Raw genomic sequence first — 12,075 nt, 5'->3', positions numbered from 1 at the left:
GAGAGAAGCCACAGTTGCCGAATTGCAGGGTAGCGCCGAAGGTAAAGAGTGCAAAAGGGAGTCAAGGATGGCATTCAGGCAGGAGACAGGTCAGGATCTCAGTTTGAGGGTGCCCTCCCCACAGCTCACACCGGAGCTCAGGCCCCAGTGTCCTCATCTGGAAAACGGCATACTTCCCAGAGTTGGTGAAAGGAATAAATAAGCTCCCATAAGAAGTACCTGGCTTCAGGTGTTGGTCCGCACACCTTAGTGCCAGGGCGCCAGGTGAATCTTTCTCCTCTGGGAGGCACTATCGCCTCGTGTTTTTACCCATAGCCCGTGGAATTGCCGGGTCCCAAGTTCCCGTCCCAGAAGGGCCAAGGCCTACCTTTGCCACCTGGGGAACGTTGAAGAATAAACCTAAGAAAGTTCCCTTAATTCAAACGGAGATGCTAACACCTCCCAGACAGAGAGGGTGGTGAGACTCCAAGGAGGGTGTAAATCGCTGAGCACCAGTGTCTGGCACTTGGGATGCGCTCAATAAAAGGGGACTGTTTTTATCTGCTTGGCTTGCTCCTCTGGGCGTCGAGGTGTAAGTTTAATGATGGGAAGGGGGTTGGGAGTGGGATGCGGGGCGCCTGGTCGGCTGAGATCTCCTGGGCCAACGGGCCAGGCCGGTGTCAGCGCGCATTTATTGATGGCAGGTATTTGGGGAGTAATTGAGCGCGGCGGCCGGCCCGGGGCGAGAGTGGGCCTCCACGAGCAATTAAATGTGATTAGGCCGAGACCTTCAGGATCCAGCTGGGTGATTGATAACCCGCCCGCATTCCTGCAGGGCCTGCGACATCAAACGGGCGGCCGGCAGCGGGCGGGGCAGAGGGGCCGCGCGCGGGGACCTGGCCCTTCTCCGTCAGGCGGCTGACCTTCTCGTCCGCGACGCCCAAGGTCCCAGGGAGAAACCCAACGACGGGCCGTCCTCCCGCTCAGGGGTCTCTCTCTTACTGGCTTGCCAGGTGCAGCAGGGGCGGGAAGGGCACAGAAGGGATGAGGTGACCAGGAGCCCCCTGCGCTAGGGCGTAGCGCCCGGAGGAGCAAAGGCGGCTCGCGCTAGCTGGGCTCCCGCAATCCGGTACGGAATCTCCGGAATCGGGGAAGAAAGAATAGAAACAGAGAACGAGAAGGGGGAAATAGGTGGAATAAGAATAAATAGAAAACGGAAAAGTATTGAGAGATACGGTGGAGGAGCAAAATGACAGGAAAAGAAGACAAGAAAAGAGGAGAAAAGGAGAAAGTTAAAAATGAGAGCCTGCAAAGGAATTATATAGACCGATGATTAAAAAAAAATTAAAAAGATAGAGAGTGGGACAGACATGAAAAAGAATGGAAGGAGGAAAACAGTAAATAAAAGCGCAAAAAGAAAAAAGATAAAGTGAGGGGTGGGCTGAAGATGAAAGACAAAAGAATGGGGAAAACAGGGGAGGTAAAGGAAAAAGCCAAAAGGAGGCAGCGCTGGTGAAGGGGGTTGTCCCTTCCTCGCTTCACCTCCACCCTCATCCCAGTCCCTGCCTCAATCTCAGTCAATTCTTTGCCCAGAGCTAAGTGCTGCCTGGTGCCTGGGAGACCTGGCATGTGCCCCCAGCAGCTTGACTCTGGCCCAACCCAAGCCCCAGGCCAGCTCCTTCCCCCCTCCAGGCTGGATGAGGGGCAGCTCTCCCCATCCCAAGCCCAGAGTGAGCAGTGGGCTCCCTGCACCCCAATTCTGGCCCCACAAGCCATAAATCACAAGTGGAGGTGCGGGGGGGTTCCCGGGGCCATTGCCATCGGAGTCTCTGGAGCCAGAGAACAATTTCTGTCTGTGCTGACTCCACAGACAGGATCAAAACAGCATGAAAGAAATCAGAGCGAGAACGTCGTCAGCAGGAGCTGGACTTCTAAAACCCCCTTCCGCCCCCATAGGCTTCAATATTAAAAAACCCCCTAGGAGCCTCAGACACTGTATTAATTAGTGCAACCACCCATGAAAAGTTGGGTTTGGAGCGGCATTCTTTGCCCTGTGTGAAAAACCAAGTCTAATAAACAATTGTTAAGTTGGCCTGTTGCCGCTGGTAAATTACATAGCATTAAAAAAATAATGCTTTTCATATTAGGCACTAATTAAAGGTTGGGACAGCTTTAAAACAAGAGAGGGAGGGGGGAAATCAAAGAAAATATAAAAATGTTCTTTCAAGAGTTATGGGAGGTTAATAAAGTAGGCCTGTTAGAGTGAGCCTACTTTGCCCCTAGCTACAGCCAAACTGGAGCCGTCACAACTGGGTCTCAATAAGATAATGATATTCTTTTCTCTACTATTAAAAGCCTCCCAGTGCAAACTTAAAATGATTTATTTAATTTAGGAAATTATGAGGTGTAACTTCAAAGCCCGAGCCGTTAGTAATGGAAAATACCAGGTTGTTTAAAATTATAATAATAATTGTTTGGAGGACTCAGGACATCAAAGTGTTTTCATCAACAAATGCAGAGGGGTCCGGAGGAGGTTGGAAAGAGTCAGAGGAGGTGGATGGAGTTTAGATTTGATTGTTATGAACCTTATCAGGGCAGGATTCAGGATTCCCGCAGCCTGGTACTCTGTTCTGCTTTGAAGCAGGCTATTTTGGAAAGTAATTTTACTGCTTTTTATTTAGTTCCTAGCAGGGAGGAGGTGAGAGGGGTTGCTGGGCGTGGGAGAGGGGTGGAGGCGTCCTGGAGTTGACAGCAGACTTTCCTCATTGCTCTCTGACCGATTTCATTAAAAAGACCTACGGCATCACCAATCTGGAAATTTTTTTTTTTTTAAGTTACATGGAAGGGGAAAACAGGCACAATCAACTTCACCAACTGAGGCCTGTGATTTCAGGGAGGGGTGTGTGTGTGTGTGTGTGTGACGTGGGGTCTTTTATAAATGAGGTTTATGTTTATTCCAAACCCAGCAGTGGAGAGGGAGTGGGGGTGGGGAAGTGGCCTCTCCAACCCGTGGCAAATGAGCTGCTTTTATGGCAAAGAATGGCCGTGGGAGTTTTCATTCGGTCAGACAAGGTTCTGCTCAAAGGCAGGGATCCTCTTTTCAGTCGGGTCAGGCAGACGTTTTACCAGCGCCTGCTCTCATCCAGCCAGGCCTTCGCTGCCTACCTCCTGTCGGCCTTGCCCCAGCATCACCTCCCCGGGGCTGCAAGGGGGAGGGTGGTCAGGCTGAGCCCCAGGTCCCCTGTGATAGAGAAGCTGGGCCCCTGTGTGGGGAGCCCCTTACAGCAATGAGGGGTGGGGAAGGGGATGCAGAGAGGGGCTCCAGAGCTGGGCTGCGCTAGGATCTGGGCTGGGGCATCTGGAGAGCTCCCTAGGGCCCAGCATCCCGCAGCTCCTCTGAGACAGCTCCTTCAGGGACCCCCTTTGCCAGACTTTATGCCCACCACCAGGCTCACACTTAGGTCTGAATTCTGCTGCTGCCCCTTGCCGACTCTGGGACCTTAGTGAGCCACCTCTCTGAGCTTCAGTTTCCTCGACTATAAAATGGCATCAGTAATACCTCCCCAAGGGTGTGCAGCGACTAGATGAGATGAGCCGGAAGATGCCTAGTTCTGTACTTAGCAAGAGCTCAATAAATGGGATCTCCTCTCCTTTTGTCCCCTCTTTCCTGAAAGCAGGGCCGTCTTTCTGGGAAGTTTTAGATAAAAGCACTGAGAAGTACGGGAGGACTTGGGGGGAGTTGTGTGCCAGGCTCCCGGCAGCGCAGGCGACGATGGCCAAAGCCGGCACAGTGGCATCTTCGGTTTCAATTTCCAAGGCGCGGCTGCGGGGTTCTTGGTGAGACAGGGTCCTTCTGTCGCCCCAGGTGGTTAGCCTGGTCCCTGAAACGCCTGGCATGCCAAGCCCGACCTAAGCGGAGACCGTGGCGACCGCCAAACCTAATGCTGGGCAGGCGGTTCGGAGGGAGCCCCAGAGCAAGGCGCACCGGCGGGCCCGCGGACCTCTGGCCGTTGTCTGGGCCCCGGCAACACGGCCGCGTCCTCAACTACGTAATCCCATCCGCCCAGGAGCGCAGGGGTGCGTGTATTGGCGCCTGAGCGACTCTTTTTCCCTGTCCCGGCCTCAGTTTTTCTTTGGGATTTAGGGTGATTGGGGTAATGCGCAGGCGCTTAGATGGTTTCCAATCCACCCGGCTGACCACACAGGACGCAGCCCGGTTCTCCGAAAAACACTCTAGCCTGTGACCCCCTCCTCCCGGGAGCAAGCTGAGTCTTAACCCAGAGTCGGCGTCTCCGGATCCCCACCCCGGGCTGAGATTGCCCGAGGCTGCGGGGTCCGAGAGGCTCCGGGAAGGAAGCTCGCGGTGGACGGGCTAATTAGGGCCCCAATTTGGCGGCTGGTGACGAAACCGGGAACGGCTTTGGCCTTTGGAAAACGTATCCCACAAATGAGGATGGCTGGGGTGGCCCAGCGGGATGGCCAGGGCACACTCGGGGAGGTTTGGGACGTTCCTGCGGTTCACTCCAGCTCGGGGGCCGAGCTGGAAGAAATCGGTCGGACCCCAGCTTCGGAGCAGATCCCTGGGTTTGGATCACACTCCGTAGGAGAAACTCACCGACCGACCTTGGGAGCCTCTGCCCCACCGGAAAAATGGAGTTTCCGGCGCCCACCTCTAAACTGGGTGTCGGCACAAAGGAAACTGGGACTAAAGCGCTAGTCTTAGTAGGTGCCAGGTGCCAATCTCCCCACCGCTCAGGCTCCGCAACAGGAAGTTCTCGACTCCCTTCCAACTCGTTCCCAGGTCACTCGAGCTTCTCATCCGAAAACAGCCCTCGGAAAGTCATCATCAATGGCCACTTGGTTTCTTTGTGCGACAGAAAGTGGAGTTTAAGATTCTTCCCCGCCTCCCCCACCCATCACCAATTTATTTTCATGGTGATGACTCAAAACCCAAGCCTGACCCCCGTTCTGTAACCAGTGGAAAGGCAGGCTGCAAAGCAAAGGGAACTTGAATGAACTACCTTCCCCCCTACAAACCGAAAAGAGCATTTGTTCAAGGCCGATCTCCTTGGAAGGAGCTAGGAATGGTAAACGGAATGTGATTTGACACAGTCCTGAAAAGGGCAGCAGGCATCCATCTACCCCCCTCTCCCCCTCAGTGAACGCATCTAGTTACCATCTACATTTGCAAAGAACTATATAGGTCCCTTCCCTCAGCTCGAAGCTTGTTGTTGTGGTAGCTGAGAGATTTCAAGTTCAAGATTCCCGCCCCCCCCACCCCCGCAATCATCCACAAACCCCTCAGATTCTGGCCGATCCCTGGGCCCTGCCACTTCTAAGCTCATCTTTCACTGGAATTTGAAAAACTCCTAATAGCAATTTTCCATGAGTAACACAAGCTGCCAGAGGAAGCATTTCAAAGTCTTTTGCTATTTGCTGTAGACTTCCCTACCCCGGGCTGAATCTGGCCACAGCTCTGGATTGATTCCCATTAAAATCATCATAAAAATCACCAGCCCCCCTCCCCCATCTGGGTGGCATTTCTGGGCTAAGACCGGCTAAAGAACAGAGAGCACCTCTTAAAAATAATTGTGACTTTGGACAGACTTTACTGCAATAAAACGTTTAATTTAATTCAGAATAAGAGATAAGAAATAACTCTTCAATAAAATATATAAAATTATACAAGGCACCCTTTCAAAGGGATAAAAGTATACTTGGATGGGGGAGGGGAGCTGGATAGAAAAATGAAATACCAAGGAGCTATATGGGCTGTCTGACAACACCATTTTTTATCAAGTCAAAACATGGCTTTACCCTCTGCCCCCAACATGTTAAAAAGTATATAAATTTTTCTAATAAGTTTAGCACATACAACAGGTACACACACAGAGAAAGCATGATTTTTTTTCTTTTTAGATCTATTCATTGTTCAGGAATATTTAGTATAGATAATGGTTACAAGATATTCATAATTTTTAAGCAGACAATTAACTACACACACACATCCACCCAAATCACCTTTTCAAATGTGTGAGGACTGATGTACCTAGTGGTTCACGGAAACCATCAATTCCTCCCGACATGCTCTAACTTTTCACTCTCCAATTATCTGAAATGCAGTTAAGCAACAGCCTTGAGAGGAATTAGGAAGGACTTCCATTTTCCACCTTACCCCGAGGCACTCTCAGGATTCTTCTCATCCCCCTTTTATTGATCTTACAAAAACTTTGAACAATGTGTAACAAACAAGGTGGAGAAGGGGGAAAAAAACAGGGCCAAATATGGTCATATCTAGTGAGTTTTTAAATGCACGTAAAAAATGCAAAAACATGATGTGTCCCCTTCTCTGGGAGGAATCTTTCCATATCTACTGCCTATGCACACAGTGTCTAATTCTAATGTTTGCAAGTCAGTGATCCAAATGATCAGATTTCAGTAATTTTAGCAAATAATTTGTCTCCCCCATAAGAAAAAGACAACAGCTAGACTTAATTAAGCAGTCTCTTTTAGGAAGGTGATATATAGAGAAAAAAGACATATATATATATTTATATATATATGTATATAAATTTTACCTTTCAAAATAATTTGATTTTTATGTCTGCTGTATAAAAATGTATTATATTTTATTATATACATATTTATATATAAAAACCATCAGAGCCAATCTTGTGAAAGGAGAAGGGGGGCTGGCATCTGGAAGATTACACCAAGAAAACGGGGTTTGGGTGTCTCCAGTCAAAAGAACCAATTTCAACTATGTCTGTGGCCCTGTCGATCTAGCCGCTGAGGGTGGTGCATGCAAGGTTTGCAGAGCGGGACTGTCTTCTTGGAGAGGGAGGGGGAAGGCTTTTAAACAAACATCCATCCCGGAGTCTATTGAGCTGGTCTTCCTTAGGACAGGTGGTACATGCCATATCCCACGGGAGTCGCATAGAGTCCGACGGGCGGGATGGGGAGCACAGGTCTATGGAAAGGGTAGGACGCGCCGTATAGGGAGGCTGCTTGCAGGGGCGAGTTGATGGGGAAAGGGAGGCTGAAGCCAGAGGGCAGCATAGGTTTTGCAGCCATTTTCAGCTTTTCCAGTTCGGCCTCTTGCAGTCTTTTCGCCTTGGCTCTTCGGTTCTGGAACCAGATTTTGACCTGTGTCTCTGTGAGGTTCAGAGAGCTGGAGAACTCTGCCCGCTCTGCGATGGAGAGGTACTGTTTCTGGCGGAACTTGCGCTCCAGAGCGAGGAGCTGGGAGGTGGTGAAGGGTGTGCGTGGCTTCCGATTGGTCTTGTGTTTCCTCAGGGTGCAGGTGGTGGGGCTCATGTGTCCTAGGGAACAGAGAATGGGGAGTGAGTTAGCAAAAGAAAGTGGCTTTCTCGCCAGGTGTGTCCATGGGGGGGTGGGGTCTTCCCTCTTCATCTTTCAAAGAGGTACCTTGGTCAAAACCATGTGTGGTTGGATTTTGGGGGGGGGGGAGGGATAGAGAAGGACCATACTTAAATGGATAAATTGTTTTGTTTTTAAAAAATTGAATCTTTTCCCAAAAGTTTGGGAGTTTTATGGTGTAACAGAACTTTCTATATGGAAAACAAACAGCATCAGAGATAATGAAATATGAACAGACCCCTCATAAGTCAAGAGAGCTGAGGGTTCTCTGAGAAACAAAACCCCATCTCTTCTTGATATTGCTTATCTTAAAAATGGGGGGCTGGGCTCATGATAATCCTCACATCCCTAGGACACAGAGATAATCACATATGAGAAGGAAAATGAAAAGGGTCTTATGAACTGGGTCCATCCCCTCTCTGTACCAGGAGAAGTTGGATTGCATCAACATATTTGTGAAGGATAATCGTGCCGATAAGGTCTGCAGTAAATTAATAGCATCTATGGATTGGTGAGCAGCCTCATGCAATAAACAACCACACAGATGTCATTCCCTCCAGTCTACAGATTATAAAACCTGAACATCATTTTACAGATCTGGATGTGGGATAACTTTCTTGGCTGGGTGCTTCTGTAATATAAACTTTACTAAGAAGGAGGGAAAAATTAGCTCGCCCATAAATGTAAATGTCAGGGGAAGTCATGCTGCCTCCTGAATTGAGAGCATGTGATGACATTTTAGCCATCTCTCCTACCCATTCTATGGTTTGGAGGCAATGTGTAAATGATTAGCTTCTTGCTGGAATTTAGAAAGAAGGAATAACAAGCAAAATAAAGGTATGCCTACAGCATCCAGACTCCATATTTAAAATGGGTTCAATTATAGGAAATCATAGGACAGGGCATCCTTGTGATTCCATAGCATCAACTAACTTCGGGTTTTTCCTTAAAGGAAGTTGGGGTGGAGCTGAGGGACAGATGCTAAACAATTCATTTTCTGCATTTGGCTTTTATGAGCTATGCTAATTTTCCAAATGTAGCCACCGTAGTAACTCCAAAGCACTCCAAAGGGAGAATGTAGCATTTCTTGTTTAGTTACTTTGGTGGCCCAAGAGAGAGTTTACACTTCATACTTGAGGGTGACACAGCACAAGTCCCAACCCAGCCTCCATTTCCAACAAGAAATGGATTTGTCCTAATGTGACATTATTAACCATCACTTTTAAGTGGCTAAAAATGAAAGAGGTAGTGGGTTCTGCCATCAATCAAAAAACAGAAATCTGGGAGAGAGATGGGTAAGAAACTACCACAGGAGTGTAGACTTTTGCATATGCTAATCCCTAAGTAAGCCAGAGAGCTGGGGGTGCCTACTTCTTAATTTACAAATAAAATAACAACAATCAGAGACTCAGGGACCTGTGAAATTCTCACCCTTCACAAACGTGACCTGGCTAGCTGGGAGGATCCAGTGGCCACAGCTCAGATACCAAGCTCCTAGAATCTACACTTGCCTCTGCTCTATGTTTGGAAGTGATTCTGTGCCTGGGCACGGTCATTCCGGCTGCTCCTAGGGGCTGCATTTGAATTATGAAATCCAGGTGACGGGATCTCATGAGTGTATCAAAGCGTCCCTCCCAGCGCACCTCTCTCCACCCTCCCACTCTCCTCCCCATTTTAAACCAGCCTGAGGAAGGGTGCGATTATACAAAGCAAAACAGCATTTAACCTACGGCCTCCTGAGAATAACAAAACCCGGGCCTGGGCAGGTGGCTTCCTCCTGCCCCAGGCTCTGTCGCTAGGCTCCCCCGGACCCACCGCTCCTACCACAGGGCTCCTGAGGCCATCTCCAGGCCCAAAGCACCAATGACCCACTTTTTTAAAAAAAATTAAATCCTTTCTCAGAATCTCCTACTTTTCTCATGGAAGGGTCACATCCAGGGCCCACGGCTGCCTTACCCTGGGCCCTGGCAGGCATGCTTACAGAACCCCAGGAACCTAAGAAAGTGGAAATGTCTGACCTCTGGACACCACTCCCTGTAAAGCCTGAATCCTTGATGCGCAGCTGGGAATTGACCCAGGCCTAGGCATATACAGGCACTCAATATCTGTCAAACAAATTAAGTCCCTTAAAGTTTCTAAGCCTCTATTTCACCATCGATAAAATGGGTAACTAATACTGATCCTGCAGTGTGGTTCAGAGTACCAAATTTTAGAATGCCCAGAGTCTTGTCTGCCATCAGATAGGTGATCATTAAATGTCCCCAAGTCTTTCTTGTCAAGCCCAAACTCGATGTGTGCAGATTCCTCTGAACTCTGTTGAAATGTCCTCATCTGTTACCGGGAGGCCAGCTTCAGCCACACGGAGATCAGATAAGATAATACGGTGAAAAGTGCTATAAAGTACTGTGCAAACTTGAGTTTAAATTCTTTGAGTCCTTAATCTCCACGCCCTTTGAATCTTTGGGAGTTTCTAACAGGGTGGAGAGAAGAAGCCAGAGGGGACAGCCACTGATGCCTGGTTATATGGCCTTGTTTTGTTCACAAAATACTTTGCATCTCGAGTTTTCAGGGCTGATGGGAATGGGGTAAAATGTGATGCTCCCAGCTTTCGAAAAAGTCCCTACGCAGGCATCCTCTCTCTCACCTTTCCTAGAGGCAGAGTGCAGATAGAGAAATCTTAAAGGCTGGGAGACAGAAGTAAAAGGAGCTACAGGGAATGGCTTCCCCATATCGCAAGAGGACCCAGGGCCCAAAACTGGACGTAAACGCTGGAAGAAAAATCAGCTCTCCTGCGACTCTCAGTTCTCCTTCCTCATTGGCAGGAAGCGGGGTGCAGGTGTTCGGCCCTCTGCTTGGTCTGTCTGGGGAGAGGGATCAAGGTGGCCAGGGTTGGGGCTTGGACACCGGGGCCCCTTGCCCAATTCAGCCATTGTTGGTGACCTGGCTCAAGCAAGTTCAGTCCTCAAAGTATGCATGTCTGAAAACTGGGATAACCACAGGTCCCGGGCTTCTGCCCACACTTCGGGGTTCCAGCGATGATCGGGATCTGGTGAACTAATAAGCATCACTTTGTAAACTGAAGCGCTGCTGGAATGCTGTTAATTATTACTCTGAGCCAAGCGGAGCCCCACGCTGCTGACCCCAGCCCGCTCCCAGCGAAGCGACGGGGCTGGCCGCCGGGACGACCGGGAGACATTTCCTCGCCGCATAAGTCTCTGCCGCCATCCCTCCGCGTTACCGTGCTTCGATACCCGCGGAACCAATGGAAGATGATCATTTCTACCCAAAATCGGGTTAGATTTTAATTAGCTCATCTTTATAGTGAGGGCACACCTCGCAGGGTTGTGAACTTTGAAAGGTAGTTAGACACTCTGCCTCTGCCTGGCATATATTCCGGTGCTCTTTAAACGTGTATCCTTCTTCATTCCCCAGACTGAGACCCCGAGGGACAGTGAAAAAAAAAGCGAAGTGGCCTAGGGCTGAGGGCTAGAGAAACGGATACCCAAGCGACCCCGCAAACCCAGCTGGGTTCTCCCTTCAACGATCAGGGCGTTGGCATTCGTGTCGAATATTCTGTACAGCTAGGGGATCCCAAACACGCGCTGCGCGGATATTACCCAGAAGGTATCTTGGATGCCGTGGGCGCGCTGAACTCCGGGGATATTAAGGGGCCAAGGACTTGTAATGCTTGCTTTTTCAGGGCGCATAGTACAGAGGGGTCTCCGTACCCCTAGCTTGGAATACTGACCCCCAGTTCCCTCCTGTACCCCGCGCACCCTCCTACCCCTGGTCCCGGCCTCTGCAGGCACTCACTTGGCGGCGGCGAATATCTGCCCGGTTCCTGCATCCACGCCGCTCCGTCTTCTGAATTTTCCGACTTGACCGAGGCTGTCTCGAAGGGCTTGACCAACGGCCCGGGGCTGTGCGCCTCCCGGACGCTGTGTCCCGGCAGCAGAAGTGGCCGCAGGGTGGCCCCGGCGGAGGCGCTTTCGGCTGGCAATGGGGAAGTCTCCTTGGGCGGCTTCTTGTCCGACATGAGCGCCTCCACGCTGAAGGGCAGGCTGGAGACCTTGACGCGGCGCTCCTCCGCGGCCCCGTCGGCACCCCCAGGCCCCGGGCCCGGCTCGGCCACCATCGCCGGGCCCTCCTCATCAGACGAAAACAGGTCATTGCCTTTGGACGGAGAAGCCATGACTTCTCTGCCCTACGTAGCTCCCGGCGCGCGACTCCGCTGGCAACCAGGCAGCTGCGACTCAAACTTTTTTGGGGGGAGACGGGAGGGGCGCGCCGGCAGCCGTGCCTTTCCTCCAAGGGGAAGTGAGAGACTCGGCTCAGCCAATCCGAGCCGGCCCTGGCGCTGACGCCACGGACGCTCGCCTCCGATTGGCTCTTCCGGAAGAGGCTGGGGCCTTTTTTTTTTTTTTTTTTTTTTTTTTTTTCTGTTTGAAATAAATTAGGAGTTAATTACAGGAGCAGTCAGCAGAGTTGTTATCAGGCGATCCCTCAAGGGTTATAATCACGCCAAAACTGAAAAGTCTAAGGCGTAATTAAGGCCGATTATTTAAACAGGAAGTTCGCGGAGCCCCATTTCTTCTCTCTGTTGACCCCTCTTTTTAAAAGGTACTCCGCGCCAGAACATGTTTAAAATCTGCAAGTGACATGGCAAAAACATTTATTAAGCTCCTACTATGGGTCGAAACTGGGCGAACGTAACAG

The 12,075-nt window shown here is 50.2% G+C and overlaps 1 protein-coding gene across 1 annotated transcript; it reads right to left on the bottom strand.

The window, feature by feature from the left end:
* Positions 1-5,596: 5,596 nt before the first annotated feature.
* Positions 5,597-11,628, bottom strand: MSX2 (msh homeobox 2). The gene is made up of 2 exons (XM_030829898.2): positions 11,173-11,628; positions 5,597-7,301 (listed from the first exon to the last, which is right to left on the bottom strand). The coding sequence occupies exons 1-2, from the start codon at positions 11,549-11,551 to the stop codon at positions 6,877-6,879; spliced, it is 804 nt and encodes a 267-aa protein (XP_030685758.1). The 5' UTR covers positions 11,552-11,628; the 3' UTR covers positions 5,597-6,876.
* Positions 11,629-12,075: the final 447 nt, after the last annotated feature.

This window comes from Globicephala melas, chromosome 3, assembly GCF_963455315.2.
Source record: "Globicephala melas chromosome 3, mGloMel1.2, whole genome shotgun sequence".
NCBI lineage: Eukaryota > Metazoa > Chordata > Mammalia > Artiodactyla > Delphinidae > Globicephala > Globicephala melas.
This window is presented reverse-complemented; position numbering and strand designations above follow the sequence as displayed.

Bases quoted from the DNA above. Each gene is read 5' to 3' on its own strand.
- MSX2 (XM_030829898.2), bottom strand. From the start codon at position 11,551: ATGGCTTCTCCGTCCAAAGGCAATGACCTGTTTTCGTCTGATGAGGAG. The intron at 7,302-11,172 runs GTGAGTGCCTGC...TCTGTTCCCTAG, and splicing joins CAGATATTCGCCGCCGCCAA to GACACATGAGCCCCACCACC.